General features: G+C 40.5%; 1 protein-coding gene across 1 annotated transcript in view; it reads right to left on the reverse strand.

The window, feature by feature from the left end:
• Positions 1–14461, reverse strand: part of LOC103182941 (receptor tyrosine-protein kinase erbB-4) — a 374750-nt gene that overhangs the window by 92283 nt on the left and 268006 nt on the right. Inside the window, exons 15-16 of the mRNA XM_007900138.2 lie at positions 10846–11000; positions 7101–7145 (exon numbers count right to left, since the gene is read on the reverse strand). Of these exons, the coding sequence (XP_007898329.1) occupies positions 7101–7145; positions 10846–11000 (200 nt within the window). The remainder of the gene's footprint in view (positions 1–7100; positions 7146–10845; positions 11001–14461) is intronic.

Consider the following 14461-nt stretch of genomic DNA (forward strand, 5'->3'; position numbering starts at 1 on the left):
CTCTTTTTAAAGGCTACCTTAGATTTCTCCATTGCCTATGGCTCTCACCCCACAGCTTGGGTGTTGTTAAGGACTTGGAGGTGTCCTACCAGCATGAAACATGCTAAACAAATGTATTGTAAAAGTGCCTCAAGAGACAGTAGTTAGGCAGATGAGTTCAAGCTTGTGGAGGTTGGTCTTGTATCAGGAGTGGACTAACTTCATTCATACAAATCCCAGTCACAGCTCACAAATTCAAGCTAATCAGACTCCTTGTTTTCAATTAGAATTATTCATCACTTGAACGTGATTCTATTACTTGGGGCCGTGAAAGTGAAAGCATCCAGATTCAGACAAAAGGGCAAAGCAGCGATTGCAGACAGCATCAAAACTTTACAAAGGTAAGGTGATTTTAAAAAGATTCAGAACCAAAGCCTAATTAATCTTTTTGCAATTCAAACTACTTTTATTAATAATTTGGATGGCATCGCCTTTCAGCTCAAAGCCTCTCCTTTGTAAATGGATTCAAAAATATGATAAGAAATAAGTAGCATTTATCATTTCTTTTGTACTGATATCGAAAAGTAATTACAGCCCATCCTGCATTGAACAGTGAGTGAGCAAGAGGAGAAAGAAAGAGAGAGAAGAGGAAAAGTGTGTGTGTGTGCGTGTGTCTGGAAAGCAAAATGAAATGATGGGGAAAGATGGTGTGGTGTGTGGGGTTGATACACGCTCATAGCAAAGTCCTGGTCAATAATCTTTCATGTTAACTGGTCATTCATCTTGTATAATAATAATAATCCTTGCCTTACCAAGACATTGCTGAGACATTTCAATGTGCTTTACAGGATTTTACTGTGAAGTGTAGTGACTGTATTTGTGGGCAAATGTGACAGTCAATTTGTGCACACCAATGTCCCACATTGAAGTAAATGACCAATTTTATTTTGGCTATTTTATTGAATCTTGCAGGCACAAATGATTGTTGAACTTGCTCACCAAAACAAACGGTCACTACACTCGACATGTGAAATGCTTTGAGCCATTTTGATACAATAAGCCACTACAGAAATTCAAGTTCTTTCTGTTAATGTACATTTTAAAAACTTCTTATGAGACTCCCTCATTTTTCTTTGCCGACAATTTCCCAGCCATAAATATCTGGATGTTTATAAACTATTTCCTACAATCAGCTGCTTAACATTGTACCTTTGACGGCACAGTTAGAACTTTTATTTCCTTCCCTCACAAATGCACGCATAATTGTCATTATATCTAGAACGTGCCTTTGAACCGAGGGAGGTAAACATCAAGCAAGAAGGAAGTGAGTAGAATACCAAGAGAAACAGTAAGATTCATGACAAGAGGGAATCTTACAAATGTACTTGTCTTCAAACAGACAAACCTCATGAGCTGGCAGACAGACTCGCCTACTCATGGGGTGTCTCTTTCAGACTGCTTCATGTCAGACTGGGTTACTGATAGGGAGTCTTATAAATGCAGCAGCTTGACAAGAGGCTGTTTTGTGTGCCTTCAGTGTGCCACTATGCCCTGAAACTCAGGAACACTCTTCCTCTATCCCTGCGCCTTGCTCCTTCCTTTCCCATCTTCAGGTCGCGCCTGAAGACCTTACTATTTGACCGTGCCTATGGTCACCTCCACTCCCCCCGAGCTTGGCATCATGCTCCACCACTGTCAAGCGCTCTGGGACGTTACCCTGCATGAGGATCGCTATATAAATGCAAGTTGTTGTTGGGGAAGGCCTCTCATGGAAAGGTACCTTCTGGTTTTGTTTTGCACCAACATCAATGTACAGTGCAATACGGTACAATTTACATTTGTGTAACACCTTTTACGTTGGGAGAACGTCTCAAAGTGCTCGACAAAACCCAAGTTGGAGGTGGGATCAAGCACAGTGCAACGGGGAAAGTATAGATGACTGAAAGCGTGGTGAAATAGTTACATTATCAGACATGCCTTGAACGAGAAGAGGCAGGAAGGCAGGGAGTGAACAGTGCATTATATAGCGTACAGCTGCAGTTAGAATGGTAAACATTTGTGGGGTAAAGTTCCACCCCTGGTCTCGAGTTACTCTATTCACGCAGCATGTCAGATATCCATAGCCTATTCGGCAGAGGCTGGATCGTGGATCCATTTCCAGAGCCCATCTCTATAGCAATATAATCCAGACATAGCATAACTTCAAGTCACCAGTCTCACAAAGTGCTGGCCACAGTTTACGGCAGGGTGTTTCAACCTTTTGACTGCCAGATTTGAGAAACGACCACAAGTCACATAAGCGATATTTTTGTGTTTCCCTTCTGGAAACAAACCCTGTAAGAATCATATAGAAATCCTATGTTTTAAATGATGTAACTATTGCTTAATTTCTCTATATTTTAGTTACATTGCAAACTTTAAATGGGCAGAAATAATTAAGTGAATTAAAATGCACATAATGTAATAGCCCTAACAATTAACAAAATAAAGATAATCTCAAATGGAAATAATATATGCATCAAGTTAATGTTTATGTATTAAAATCCCCCCCAAAACTACTCAGCATATGGAAGCCCTACAGAGAGTGCTCAACAAAACCAAAACAGATTAATCCATAATTGCAAAATGAATAAAGGCACAAAATAAAGATACACTGAATATATAATAATTAAAAATAATATTGAGAATAAACAAAGCAGATTTAGATTCCACATGAGAAAATTCCATATTTTTTCTAAGCATAGTGGAAAACATACTGCCTGAGCTCCAACCCCACCCCCACCCCGTGACCGTCTCCAGATTGTCTTGGGTGTTGCCTGTATTTGCTTGTTAGACAATGAAGTTAGAAATGGTTCATGGATGAATTCATCCCCCGGGCTGGATTCGGCCCATGGGCCACCAGTTGGAGCACTGTGGTTTACATTATGAGTTCATCGCTTGATGTTATTAAATTGTACCAATGTACGAAATTAATAAAATACCCAATCTTAGCTGCTGTGGGACACAGGAAACAATTCATTTAATCTCATTAAGATGCATGGGATTCCCTCATGTTCCACATGCTCAACCTATAGTTTTCCAGCCCTCATCAACTGAACTACTTTCCCATGTTGCGCAGGTGAATTATTCTTGTTTCTGTGAAACTTTAAACAACTCACAGTACATAGCCCAGTAATAATGCTCTACCAGAGACTTCTCTGGCATTATGACCAATGATACCAGGGAGTTCCATGACAGAAAAGTAGCAATTTAGTGAACAATCCCAACACAGTTTGGGTTTTATAGCCGAGAGCCTTCCTATCCATGTTGAGCTGTTCAGCGTCCAGAAAAATGTAATAATCCTTGTATTTTAATGTCGCCTCAAAGTGCTTCATGGAATATAGTGTAAAGTGTATCTTTGTGGGCAAAACATGACAGCCAATATAAAAATAATAATAATAATCCTTGCGTTTGATATAGCGCTTTTTCACGTCTTCTTGACGTCTTAAAGCGCTTCACAGAATATACTGTAAAGTGAATTGACCGTATATTGTATATTTGTGGGCGAGATGCAGCAGCCAATTGTGCACAGCAGTGTCCCACAAATAGTCGTGGATTGAAAATGACCAATTTATTATTGTTTTGTTTTTTGGAGGGATTGTTATTAGGCGTGTGGAGTAAGGAAACCTGCCCAAGGTTTCACCCTGCCTGGATAATATAGGAAGTGAGTGAATAATTATAGTAGTGAGCAACTGTCCTATTGAATTCTATGTTTTCTGTTTCATTAAAAGTTTTATTAACAGTTGTAAAAGAAAAAAATAACATCCAGGTTTGTAACGAATAAACATGAGTAAGGATTATCCTTGTGATTAAATAACCGGGGGGGGGGGGGGGGGGGGGGGGGGGGCGTGGAGGGAGAGAAGTTGCTAAACTCCAATTCAATCTCACTACTCCAACAAGGCAACATGCGTAACTTTTTAAAAGCAACTTTTTTAAATGGTTAGTCCCAGATTAGAGTTCCCCAGAGCTGCCAACACTCTGAGGGTTACAAACGAGAAGCATTAAATGGTCAGCGATACTTCTCTCCTCCATTCATTTACTACCTTAGTTTTAAAGATAGTAAACAGCAAACATAGTAAATAAATTACAGATGTATGCCCAGTTTATATTGCTCATATGAGTTTATCTGTCAAGTGTAAGAAGTACAAAAGAAAAGCAATTCACACTGGCACGACTAGGCTTTCAGAGGCAGTTTTGCCATCTGATTCTCACCATTTCATAATAAACAAGGCCATTGCAGATCGATTTAGTCACCACTCAATAATTATCCCTTCTCAGAAGTTCGGAATTTTTGAGGGTCTGTTTTCAATGTTACTACAACCAACGTTTGAATAACATTAGAAAATTAATATTGCATAATGGAGCTCTGTGCATGAATTCAGGTACAGAGTCTCTGAAAAACACGGAAGCAAGATTATAAATCCCACCATTCTGCTCCGGATTCCTCCATTGAAGTGCAAATCAGGCAAAAGATTGCATTCCTTGTCAGCAACCAAGCCAACTGACCATGTTGGAAGTCATTTGAAACTGGTTCACAATAAATCATAATCCTTGCATTTAATATAGTGGCTTCTCGCTTTGTCTAGATGTCTCGAGGCGCTTCACTGAATTTACGCTGGGTCAGGCAATAAATAGAATAAATTAATAGAAAGATAGAGAAACGCAGAGTTTAAAATTGGTTATTGGGCCTGACAAATGTCAATGGGTACCAATGCAAATGAATAAATAAAGATAGAGTTTGATCCCAGCATTTGCCTGGGACTCTTCTCCACAATGAATAGAAAGGAAACACAGCGAGTGTGAGGAACCTCATATAAAACAGAAAATGACCGTAATGCATTTCAGGTTGATCAGCACCGGAAAGCGGAAGACACATTAACCTGTCATCTGGGTCACATGTAAAATTTTAACCCACACTTGCTGGCTGACGAGCTGTGCACTTTCCAGCAAATTCCGTTTCTGTCTGAGGTCTTGTTATTCTTGAATAGGCTTCTGTAAAAAGGAGCTCTTCACCACAGTGGGATATGGATGCTCTGCTACAAAAGGGAAGTAAAGACTAGCGGGGGGCCTATCTTACTGTGAAGGGGCCCTGGCTGATTGTGCTGAAACATTGAAGGTGGCTGTGAAAAAGGATCCCATTCAAAATCATCTCACACAAAGTGGGGGCCCAATGAGGCTCAGAAAGAGGAGTGGATTATTGATATGTGCAAATAATTAGCATAGAATAAACAAAAGCCTTACTGTGAAGGTCAATATTACAATATCAAAAGAATTAGAAATATAGATTAATAGGTGTCCAGCGATGAGTTGCTAGGTAATAAAGCATTTCTGACGGTGTCCTAAAGGGCAAGTATAGAGCCTGAGCGGATGTGCAAACCATGCAGAAGCCCCCAAGGTTGAGCTCCTGCTTGTACCTCATTGTTAGCTGTGCTTCAGCATAAAACATAATGCACGGTTTGTTTGGAAAAAAGGATTGCTTTTCCATGATGGACAAGGTAAAGGCAGCATAAGCTCCAACCACTATTGGACCTGAGCCAAAGGAAAGAGCCCTGGATGGTCCTGTATTATAATAATAATAATAATCCTTGCATTTGATATAGCGCTTTTCACGTCAGGAGGACGTCCCAAAGCGCTTCACAGAACACACTGTAAAGTGAATTGACTGTATATTTGTGGGCAAACGCGGCAGCCAATTGCGCACAGCAATGACCCACAAACAGTCGTAGATTGAAAATGACCAATTTTATTATTGTTTTTGGTTTTTTGGAGGGATTATTATTAGGCGTGTGGAGTAAGGAAACTTGCCCAAGGTTTCGCCCTGCCTGGAATTGAACTCAGGTCTCTCGCTTGCAAAGCGAGTGCTCTAACCACTGAGCCACAGGACTTATGTTTTAACTGGGAACAAATTGGCTGTGGAAATAATATGCACGTTGGGATCACATCATCTCCGCGCCCCCCACCGACCCCTCTTCCCACCTCCTCAATATCGGATTGATTAACACAACCAACTTTTTAGTGGCACTGAAAAGATTCCCAGCGGCATTTTGTACTAAAAGGAAACATTTTTCTTCTATGAAATATTATCAATCTGTGGAAAGCTGTTTGACCGAATTAAAATCTATTGTCTTTGTCATATCTGCATCAGTGTCAGAGAATTGCAACTGCAGCAAAATTCAGTGAGCAAAGCAATCAGTCAAATCTGTTCTCTGTCTCTCTATCTATCCATTAATCAATCAATCAATTAATCAATCTATCTGTCTATCTGTCTATCTGTGTATCACCACGGGACTGTTGACCCAATGTATATGAAGGCAGTATCAAATCGGTCTCGGATGCTTTATTTCCCTTGCAATGACACAAGCGTTAATTCAATCGTGGAATTTGCATGATCTGGAAAAGAAAAGGTCAGGAAGCTGGTGGAAGCATTGGGAAGTGACACAGGTAATTAAAGCAAGCTGTGATTGCCAAATATCTTATTTGTTTTCCCAGCAGAAATGTCACCTGGTAAATGCCAAATCCCTGTTTTCATTGAGCCGGACATGCTTGTGCAAATCTCAAACTTGAGGCTAAGAGGCCAGGCCCTTGCAGTTAACCCGGAGCAATTAGCAAACCACTTCAGAATCTATTAGAAAAGCATCCTTGACTGATAAAGAAACACTATCAAGTAAAAATAGAACAAGCAGAGAAAGTGGAGCCCATTTCATTGGTAAGTCCTCATCAAAACCTCATTTTTAGGGTGATTAGAAGGTTTCTTTTAGGGTTTTTGGATAGGGTGATTACAAGGTTAATTTGATGATTTAATAGGAATTATCGTCGAAAGGCTCTCATTTACATTATTTATTCATCGCTTCATTTTCATGATTTTACACAACGTGAGTGTGGGTGGGAAGAAATGGGACAGAATGGAAATGTGGTCGTTGTTACCTAGGGTGCTGTGGAAAGTTGGCGTGAGCCATCCATGGAAAGATAATGCAGTTATGGAGATTGGGGCCTGTACACCTGTGTACAATTAGAGCACAACATCACCCATTTTCACCAACATTCACACAGCACAGCATGCAACAGCTAGCACACAATAGTACCTATCCATCATCCCGGTGCAGTCCTGAGTACGTGGGCCTGTGCACCTGCAGCACAGGAAAGTTGAACGCCGTTATTCAGGGGGAAAACAAAAACCTTCATGTTAACAGAGTAATTATAATCTTTAAAACGTTACCATATCACACTCACAATGGTTAAATTATAGCTTTGGACGGATGGCATTTTACCTTCATGGGAATCTGCCAGTGCACTTGAAAACCCCAAATCTCGTGTGTTCAAAAAAAAATTATAGACTTAACAAATAAAGCATTTTGACAGTGTGCCAAAGCAGGAACAATGACAATGTGATCTGTATGGAATGAACCAGTGATTACGAAGAATGGATATAGTTTATGAATTCACCAGTTACCAGTTCTGTATTATATAACAATCTTCAGGACTGTATTTACTTAAACTACATGGAGTGAGTCTGTATTGCATGCCCGATCATCAAGACTTTTGCTCTTTCTCAGCGTGGCTTTAGAATGGGAAATCCCATTATAACACACAATGGAAAGACTGCAAGTAGTACTGATCAGTGAGTGATAGATCCCTGGACAGCGCATTATTAGATAGCCAGGATTGCTCATTACATCTTGATTGTGGGACTATCTATCTTTTTGTTGTTCTCTGTTGTGACTCACACCACTGGGGGGAAAAAACCTCCTCCTCTCCCCCTCCACAGGCTCTATAATCTTGCTCTGTTAGATATTCTGTAATATAGGTTGAATTGTGTTTCAAGGATGCTGCATATTTTAGAAACTGGATATGAAAATGATGAACTGCTCTTGGTTTGATCATTTTATAATCTCAATTTCTAAAAACTCACTGTCCTGAAACACAGTGCAGACCTCACATTAACTGGATTTAGTAACCTAAAGTACATTGAACCCCATCATCGTTGTCACCACTTTCTCCCCAGTAGAGGGCCTTCATCGCCACACAATCTCGTTCAGTGACAGTGGTTAGGGATGTTGGTTTTTAATTAACCACAAGAGGCACAAGTGTGGGTTTGCAGGTTACCAGCTTTCCCTTCCAATTGCGCCCACCTAGTGCATTTGACTGAGACCTTGTGCTATCTCTATGACTTTTATTTCATGAATGACTGGCCATAAAACATAGTCAAAAAAACATCTGAGAAACACAGAGTTGTCAGATTTCTAAAGCCAAGGGGAACTTCTCCAATGTTCACTGAGATAACCATGGAACAGGACACGTTCATAAAATCTTAATGGTCATATTGCCACAGCAGACAAGATGGTCCAGGTGGCAGAACTCTTGGGAGCGAGTGAGGCAAAATGAAGGAAAGAATGGAAAGGAGGGATAGTGAGGAATGCAGAGCAGAAGAGGAAAAGAAAAAAGAATCACAGAAAATACAAGAAGGAACACTAAAAAGGAGAAAGAAACAGCAGCAGGGAGACGGAGAAGCCTAGGACTGTGAGAGGAAACGGCAAATTATAAATACTCCATATAGTATGAAACCCACAGTAAAGGGTGTGTTGGAACACATCAAGGGACTGAGACAATGCCAAAAGTGTCTCCCCCCCACCCCCCACACTGAGTTTGGTTCAGTTTCGCATTGGTTTTTGCAATGTTAAATTAACTTGGTTTTATAAAGAGATACTTGCGCTTCTCTGGTTGCCTAAGTTCCTGGAAAAATAGTCTCTTGACTCAGGAGCACTAGGCAGCTAACCAACTGTAACTCTGGTACAATCTGAATCCTGAGTTTTACACTGTGGTGTCGTTGGGATTTGTAAAGGAATTCGTAATGATTAAATCTTGCAACAAGGTGTTGGGAGACAGACAGGAGCATATCTCATGCTGACTAGCCAGAATTCAGCTCAGACACAATCTGCTGGCTAAGGAAGGTCCTGGCATCTTGTAGGAGGATCAGTGACAGAGGAGGACTCACTGGTCAAATTGAAACACATGCTGATACGAACAGGTCTCAATATTTACTTAGCTCTTTTACAACTATCTACAACCCCACTGTACATTTCCAACACACTTTATGGAATGCGCATCCCGCTTGCCGAACTATAATTGTGTTTTAAAGCAGTGCCCTACAAAAGGGCCAGCTCTCCAAGATAAAGTATCTTGCTAACCATGCTGTCAAGTTTGTAGAGGGGCAAGTTTGGTGCATCAGCGAAATCACCAGTCCTCGTCAATCAACGTTTTACTTGTGCCGCAATTTTCACAGAAAGTGTAGAATTTTAAAAAATGGACAAAATGTTTCAGAAAGGTGCTGAGAACATCAGCGCTACAGCAGACAGGGTGTCTGGCGTTACACAAGCTTACAGCGAAGGACAGCACAGCAGCAATGATTTAATAGCAGGCTGCTTCAAGGACTGAACCTACCTGAGAACTACTTGTTGACACTGCAGATCTGTACGTTACAATGTATGAAATGTACCCAATGCATTCAAATGTGGTATATGCTGTGAAACCAGGCAACATTCACACGTATGTTACACTATTTTTGCATGAGCCAGATAGTGTGTTTATCTTCGGCTAGGAACTTATCGTTAATGAAAATAGACTACCGACCAAGTTTGCCTCAACATGAGAAGTTGCTGCATAGATCTACAGCAGGACAAAAGGAATAGAGGGATATAGGAGAGGGGAATAAAAAGAGTGAAGGCTGATGTGGAGTATAAGCACCAGCACAGTGGGTCGAAAGGCCTGTTTCCCTGCAGTATCATTCTGCGAAACTCTATATAAGTGGGAGCTTTGATTCGTGGCACACTTGTTTTGGAACACATTTACAAAACAAGAGACTAGATTATTCCGGCATGGGGAACTGGTTCAATTCAATACAGAGGACAATCTCAGTTACTGTCACATATCCATACGTTTTTTCCCGACTGGGAGAGAAGTTTCCAATTTTGATTTCTTTTGAATTGGAAATTAAACTTTTTTCTGATGGGTACATTTTTTCCTCTTCTGCCTACCCGCACACCCCAATTTTCAAATGCAAGGCAGGCTCCAGTATGCAATGAAGCACAGCAAACAGCAGTGTCACAGCAATCTCCGATGCTGAAGAATGAATAGCCAACCACTCTTTGAGAGGAGGAGGCAATCAAAAAGACTAATCACTGACAATGGACGGAAGTTACACTTACAAATCCACAACAACATTGCTGGAATTACTTATTTGCTTATTGTTTGCTTCATTTAAATGGAATCATAATGCAAGGCAGAGTAGAGTCTTTTACTTGTATTACTGGTATAACCCGTGATGAGACACTTCAGACAAATGTTAAATCTGTTTCGGGTCCTATCAGCATAATGATATTCACCGTCATTCATAAGTGTCTCAATTGCAACACAACACACAAAAGAGGTCTATTATTCAATGCTCAACTTGAACTGTTAAGATTAGCCAACACGCTTAATATATATTGACTTAATTTGATGAATGTACGAAGAAACACTTACTCCAGCTTTGCCGTCAATCAGACTTGAAACCTCTCACTTTTATCAAATCAAATACATTTCCTAATGTAGCAAACACCTACTGGAATGTTATTAAATTACGATTATCGGTGGCAAATAATTACAGCATCCTTATAGGACAAAAAAAACTGAAGACATTGTGAAAATACATTGTGCAAAGAAGCGTTTTCACCTTCTATTCAGCCAATTCTTAAAACCCAACCCTGTTTCATGTCTGCACTATCCTCCACAATCACTAGGTGAATAAACTGCACTGGGAGCTCTGCACCTTCCAGCACATTGATCACTTACCCCTGGGTACAGTTCGAATGGCAAGGGTGGCACTCGTTTGTAGAATCAGCAAACTTGAAAATGAAACTGCTGGCTCCCTGAAGACCGTCTGGGCATTTCTCCACACAGTTGGGGCCGTCCATGTAATGGGAACACTTAGTGCAGTGGTCGGGGCCCTGACGACCATAAACAAACAAGTACATTCATTACATTGTTGCCGGAAAGAGGTACGACCAACCCAACAGAGGGCTGAGACTATGATAATCGTCATTCACAGCAGTGTCTTTCCATGGCCTGGCAAAGTCAATATTCCCTCCCAATATTAAAATAGTTTTTCAATTAAAGAGCATATTGAGGATTCTAATGTTTCTTTGTTTTTTATCATAAAATATAAACATAGTAACATTTCAGGCAGGAATAGATCACTGATCTAGCACCTATCACAGTGGGCAGCATGTCAGAGTGTTTAGCAGTATCTGAGCTTGGTGCCAAGCCAAGGAGGGGGGGGTGTGACCATAGGCATGTTCCATGACAAAGGTCTTCAGGTGTGATCTGAAGACAAGTAAGGAGGGGTCAAGGGGGAGGGATTGAGGCAGAGAGTTCCAGAGATTTGGGGGCAGAGTGGCTGAAAGCATAGCTGTCAATGGCAGAGCAGAGAGGATAAGGGATACGCAGGAGGCTGTAGTGAACTGAGCAAAGGGGGTGGGTAGAAGAGTGGGGTGTAAGCAGATTAGAGAGGTAGGGAGGTGCCAAAGCCTGAAGTGATTTGTATGCAAGTGTGAAGATCTTGAATATCATCCGTTCTGCGATAGGGAGCCAGTGGAGCCCGACAAGGACTGGAGTGCTGCGGGGGGTGAAGTTTACACTTTCCAGCAGTGATGCTTTTGGTTCTTCAATTTCCAAATGTAATAACCCAGAATATTTTAGTTGATGGAAATTTTTCTAGTTCAGTTTCCAAACACTTCCATTTAGTCCTTCAATCTCTAGGGTCTAAAATAATCAAGGAGCCTTCCAACTCCACTTGATCCAACAATTGAATTTCCTTTTTGAAATAATAAGAACAAAACTGCACACAGTCCTGCAGGTGTGTCCTTCTGAAGCCAAGGCAGTTGTATTATTCACTCTCTGCAGCACGTATTTTAATAATGTTCCAATCACTGCATTTAAAGGGAAAATGATTTGTTTGAGCCTGGCAGGCATTTTTGTAGGCGTGTAAATGGATGTATGAATTGGCAACACTTCGGGATATGGTGATGTTTGTACTGGCTACTGGGTGGAGGGCTCTAATAAGCGCAAGTTGTTGCTGTTGTTGTTCAGTGTTTTGGAGCAGGCTGTGTCAAGAACTCAGCTGGCTGAAAACTCCAGCAGTAAAGACGGATGTTAATAGAAAATATATGCTGGACACAAAAGAACAATCAGTTAGGGTGGGAGGAGGTTGAGTTATCTGCATCAGTAAGACAACGCCAACTCTAGAAGTGACAGAACAGCACCTGGAACTACTGATATAAACCTTTTATTCATTGAAAGGCATAATATGTTGAGAGATTCAATGGTTTTACAGTTTTATGGATAGAAACACACAACAGGTTCCTGGATCAGAAAAGCAGAAGGCACAAGATCACAAGAGTGGATCAGGTTCGAATGATGACAGGAAAACGGTAATGTGGGTATTTTAAAAGGATGAGATCAAAGGGGCTAGCTGTTTATATTTTTAAATGAGTCCAGTGTCCTGGTCCCCAACACCACTCCTGATAATCTATTCCAGGTATACTACCCAGGAAAAAATACTTCCCGGTGTCTGGCCTGAAATTATTTCTGAAGGTACTTCCCTTTATTAGCCATCAAGTAAGCTTACACTATACCTACCATCGGGCAAATCCAGGCAGAGAGTGAAACAATCACAATGCGGTGCTATTGATAGCACAATAATACCTTGAACACCCTATTCCCAATTGCTTTAATGCAAGTCTGTTGACAAACATGGCTAAATTAAACTCCAAATCATTTTAGCAAGAGGAAGATTCTACAAAAAGAAGCATTGTAGTAAATGTATAATCATGCATTAGGAAAAAAAGGGTCTGATAAGGGCTGAACACCAGACTTTTTGGATGGGTTTCTAATTAAAGTTAAATTGGCATCTTATGAACCATAATCCTGTTGTGCGTGCTTTAAGTGATGTGCATGACTCATTAACTCTTTGCACTGCGCATGATATCAACTGGGTTTCTAATGCTTAAATTGCAAGATAACTCTAGAAAATTACAAAGCACAATACGCTAATGGAAAATAGAGTGTGTGACACAAAACCCTTTAATACTCAGCAGTGTTTGAAATAAATTAATCAACATAAAGGAAAAGAGTGGCCATGAATTTGTAAAGGCCAGGCCAGGCTTGACTAATTAAATTGAATTTTTTTGAAGAAATCACAGGATCTACAGAGCAAGGAAATGAGGCAATATATATATATATATACACACACACATATATAGGCTTTACTTGTAGATATATGGATTTTCAAAAGGTATTTCATAAGGCGCCAAATAAGATTGAGAAAATTAAGGTTCGTTGGTATTCAAAGTAAATCGATGACACATGGCTGAAACTTAGAAGGCACAGACGGGGGATGTTCTTTGGATTGGCTGGATGAAGCTTGCGCTGTGCTTGGGGGAATCCATGCTGGATGCTTATTGTTTTGAGAGATTATGATTATGTGCAAAGGTTTGACAAATTGGGTCTATTGTCATTGGAACAGAAAAGAATAAGAGTAGATGCAATGCAAGTCACAACATTCTGAAAGGTTTGAGGACAACAAAGTGTGACAGATTATTCCTTTTGGTAAATTGATTATTTTCTGTTTAGTAAATCGAGTTCAAGGGGTGTGGAAAGTCGGGCAGAACCTTTTCATGGCAGAGAGTTGTTAAAACATGGAAGAATGCAATTTACATTGATATATTATTTGGAGGGAGCAGCGAATCACCCTCTGGGTAAAGAAAAAACTTCCTGGTGTCTGTCCTGACATTGCTTTACATCTCTAAACCTACGAGCTTTTGTTCTATGGTCTCAGTGTATCCTAAACTATTGACCTGTATCAATCTGTACCAGAAGCTTATGATTTAAACCCTGAGAATATCTGAATGTTTTAGAATTGGAATTACGTTTTACACACATCGTTAATCAAGTCGAGAACTACACACTAATTTACTGGCAACATGGGTCTAGAAGCAAGTTAAAAGGCACCCATCCAAGTGTTAATGTGTTTCTTGAGACACCTCAGTCTATAATTCCCATATTTATGGCAGTTTTTGCTTCATAAAGTCTATTAAATAAAAGTGCTATTTACTTGCTGAGGGAATGTTCCTGTAAACAAGCTTTTGCTGCAAACCCATACATTTTGCACAACAGATTGCACAACCCAGGGGTGCTCAGTGAAATACTGCTAGGGTCCACTACATTAAGGGAACACTTCTCACGGTCTATGTCAAGTGCACAGCCATCCAAATAACGTTAATGCTGCGTGGCACCCATTAATCAGTTGCTCGAACACCTTGTGACTCAGTGGAATGAAGGAAGTATCACACTCAGCACAATCCACATTTCCTGAAGTTCGAGACCACAGATGACAGACAAGCTGTTAAGT

This window comes from Callorhinchus milii, unplaced genomic scaffold (genome assembly GCF_018977255.1).
Source record: "Callorhinchus milii isolate IMCB2004 unplaced genomic scaffold, IMCB_Cmil_1.0 Scaffold6, whole genome shotgun sequence".
In the NCBI taxonomy this organism is placed as follows: domain Eukaryota; kingdom Metazoa; phylum Chordata; class Chondrichthyes; order Chimaeriformes; family Callorhinchidae; genus Callorhinchus; species Callorhinchus milii.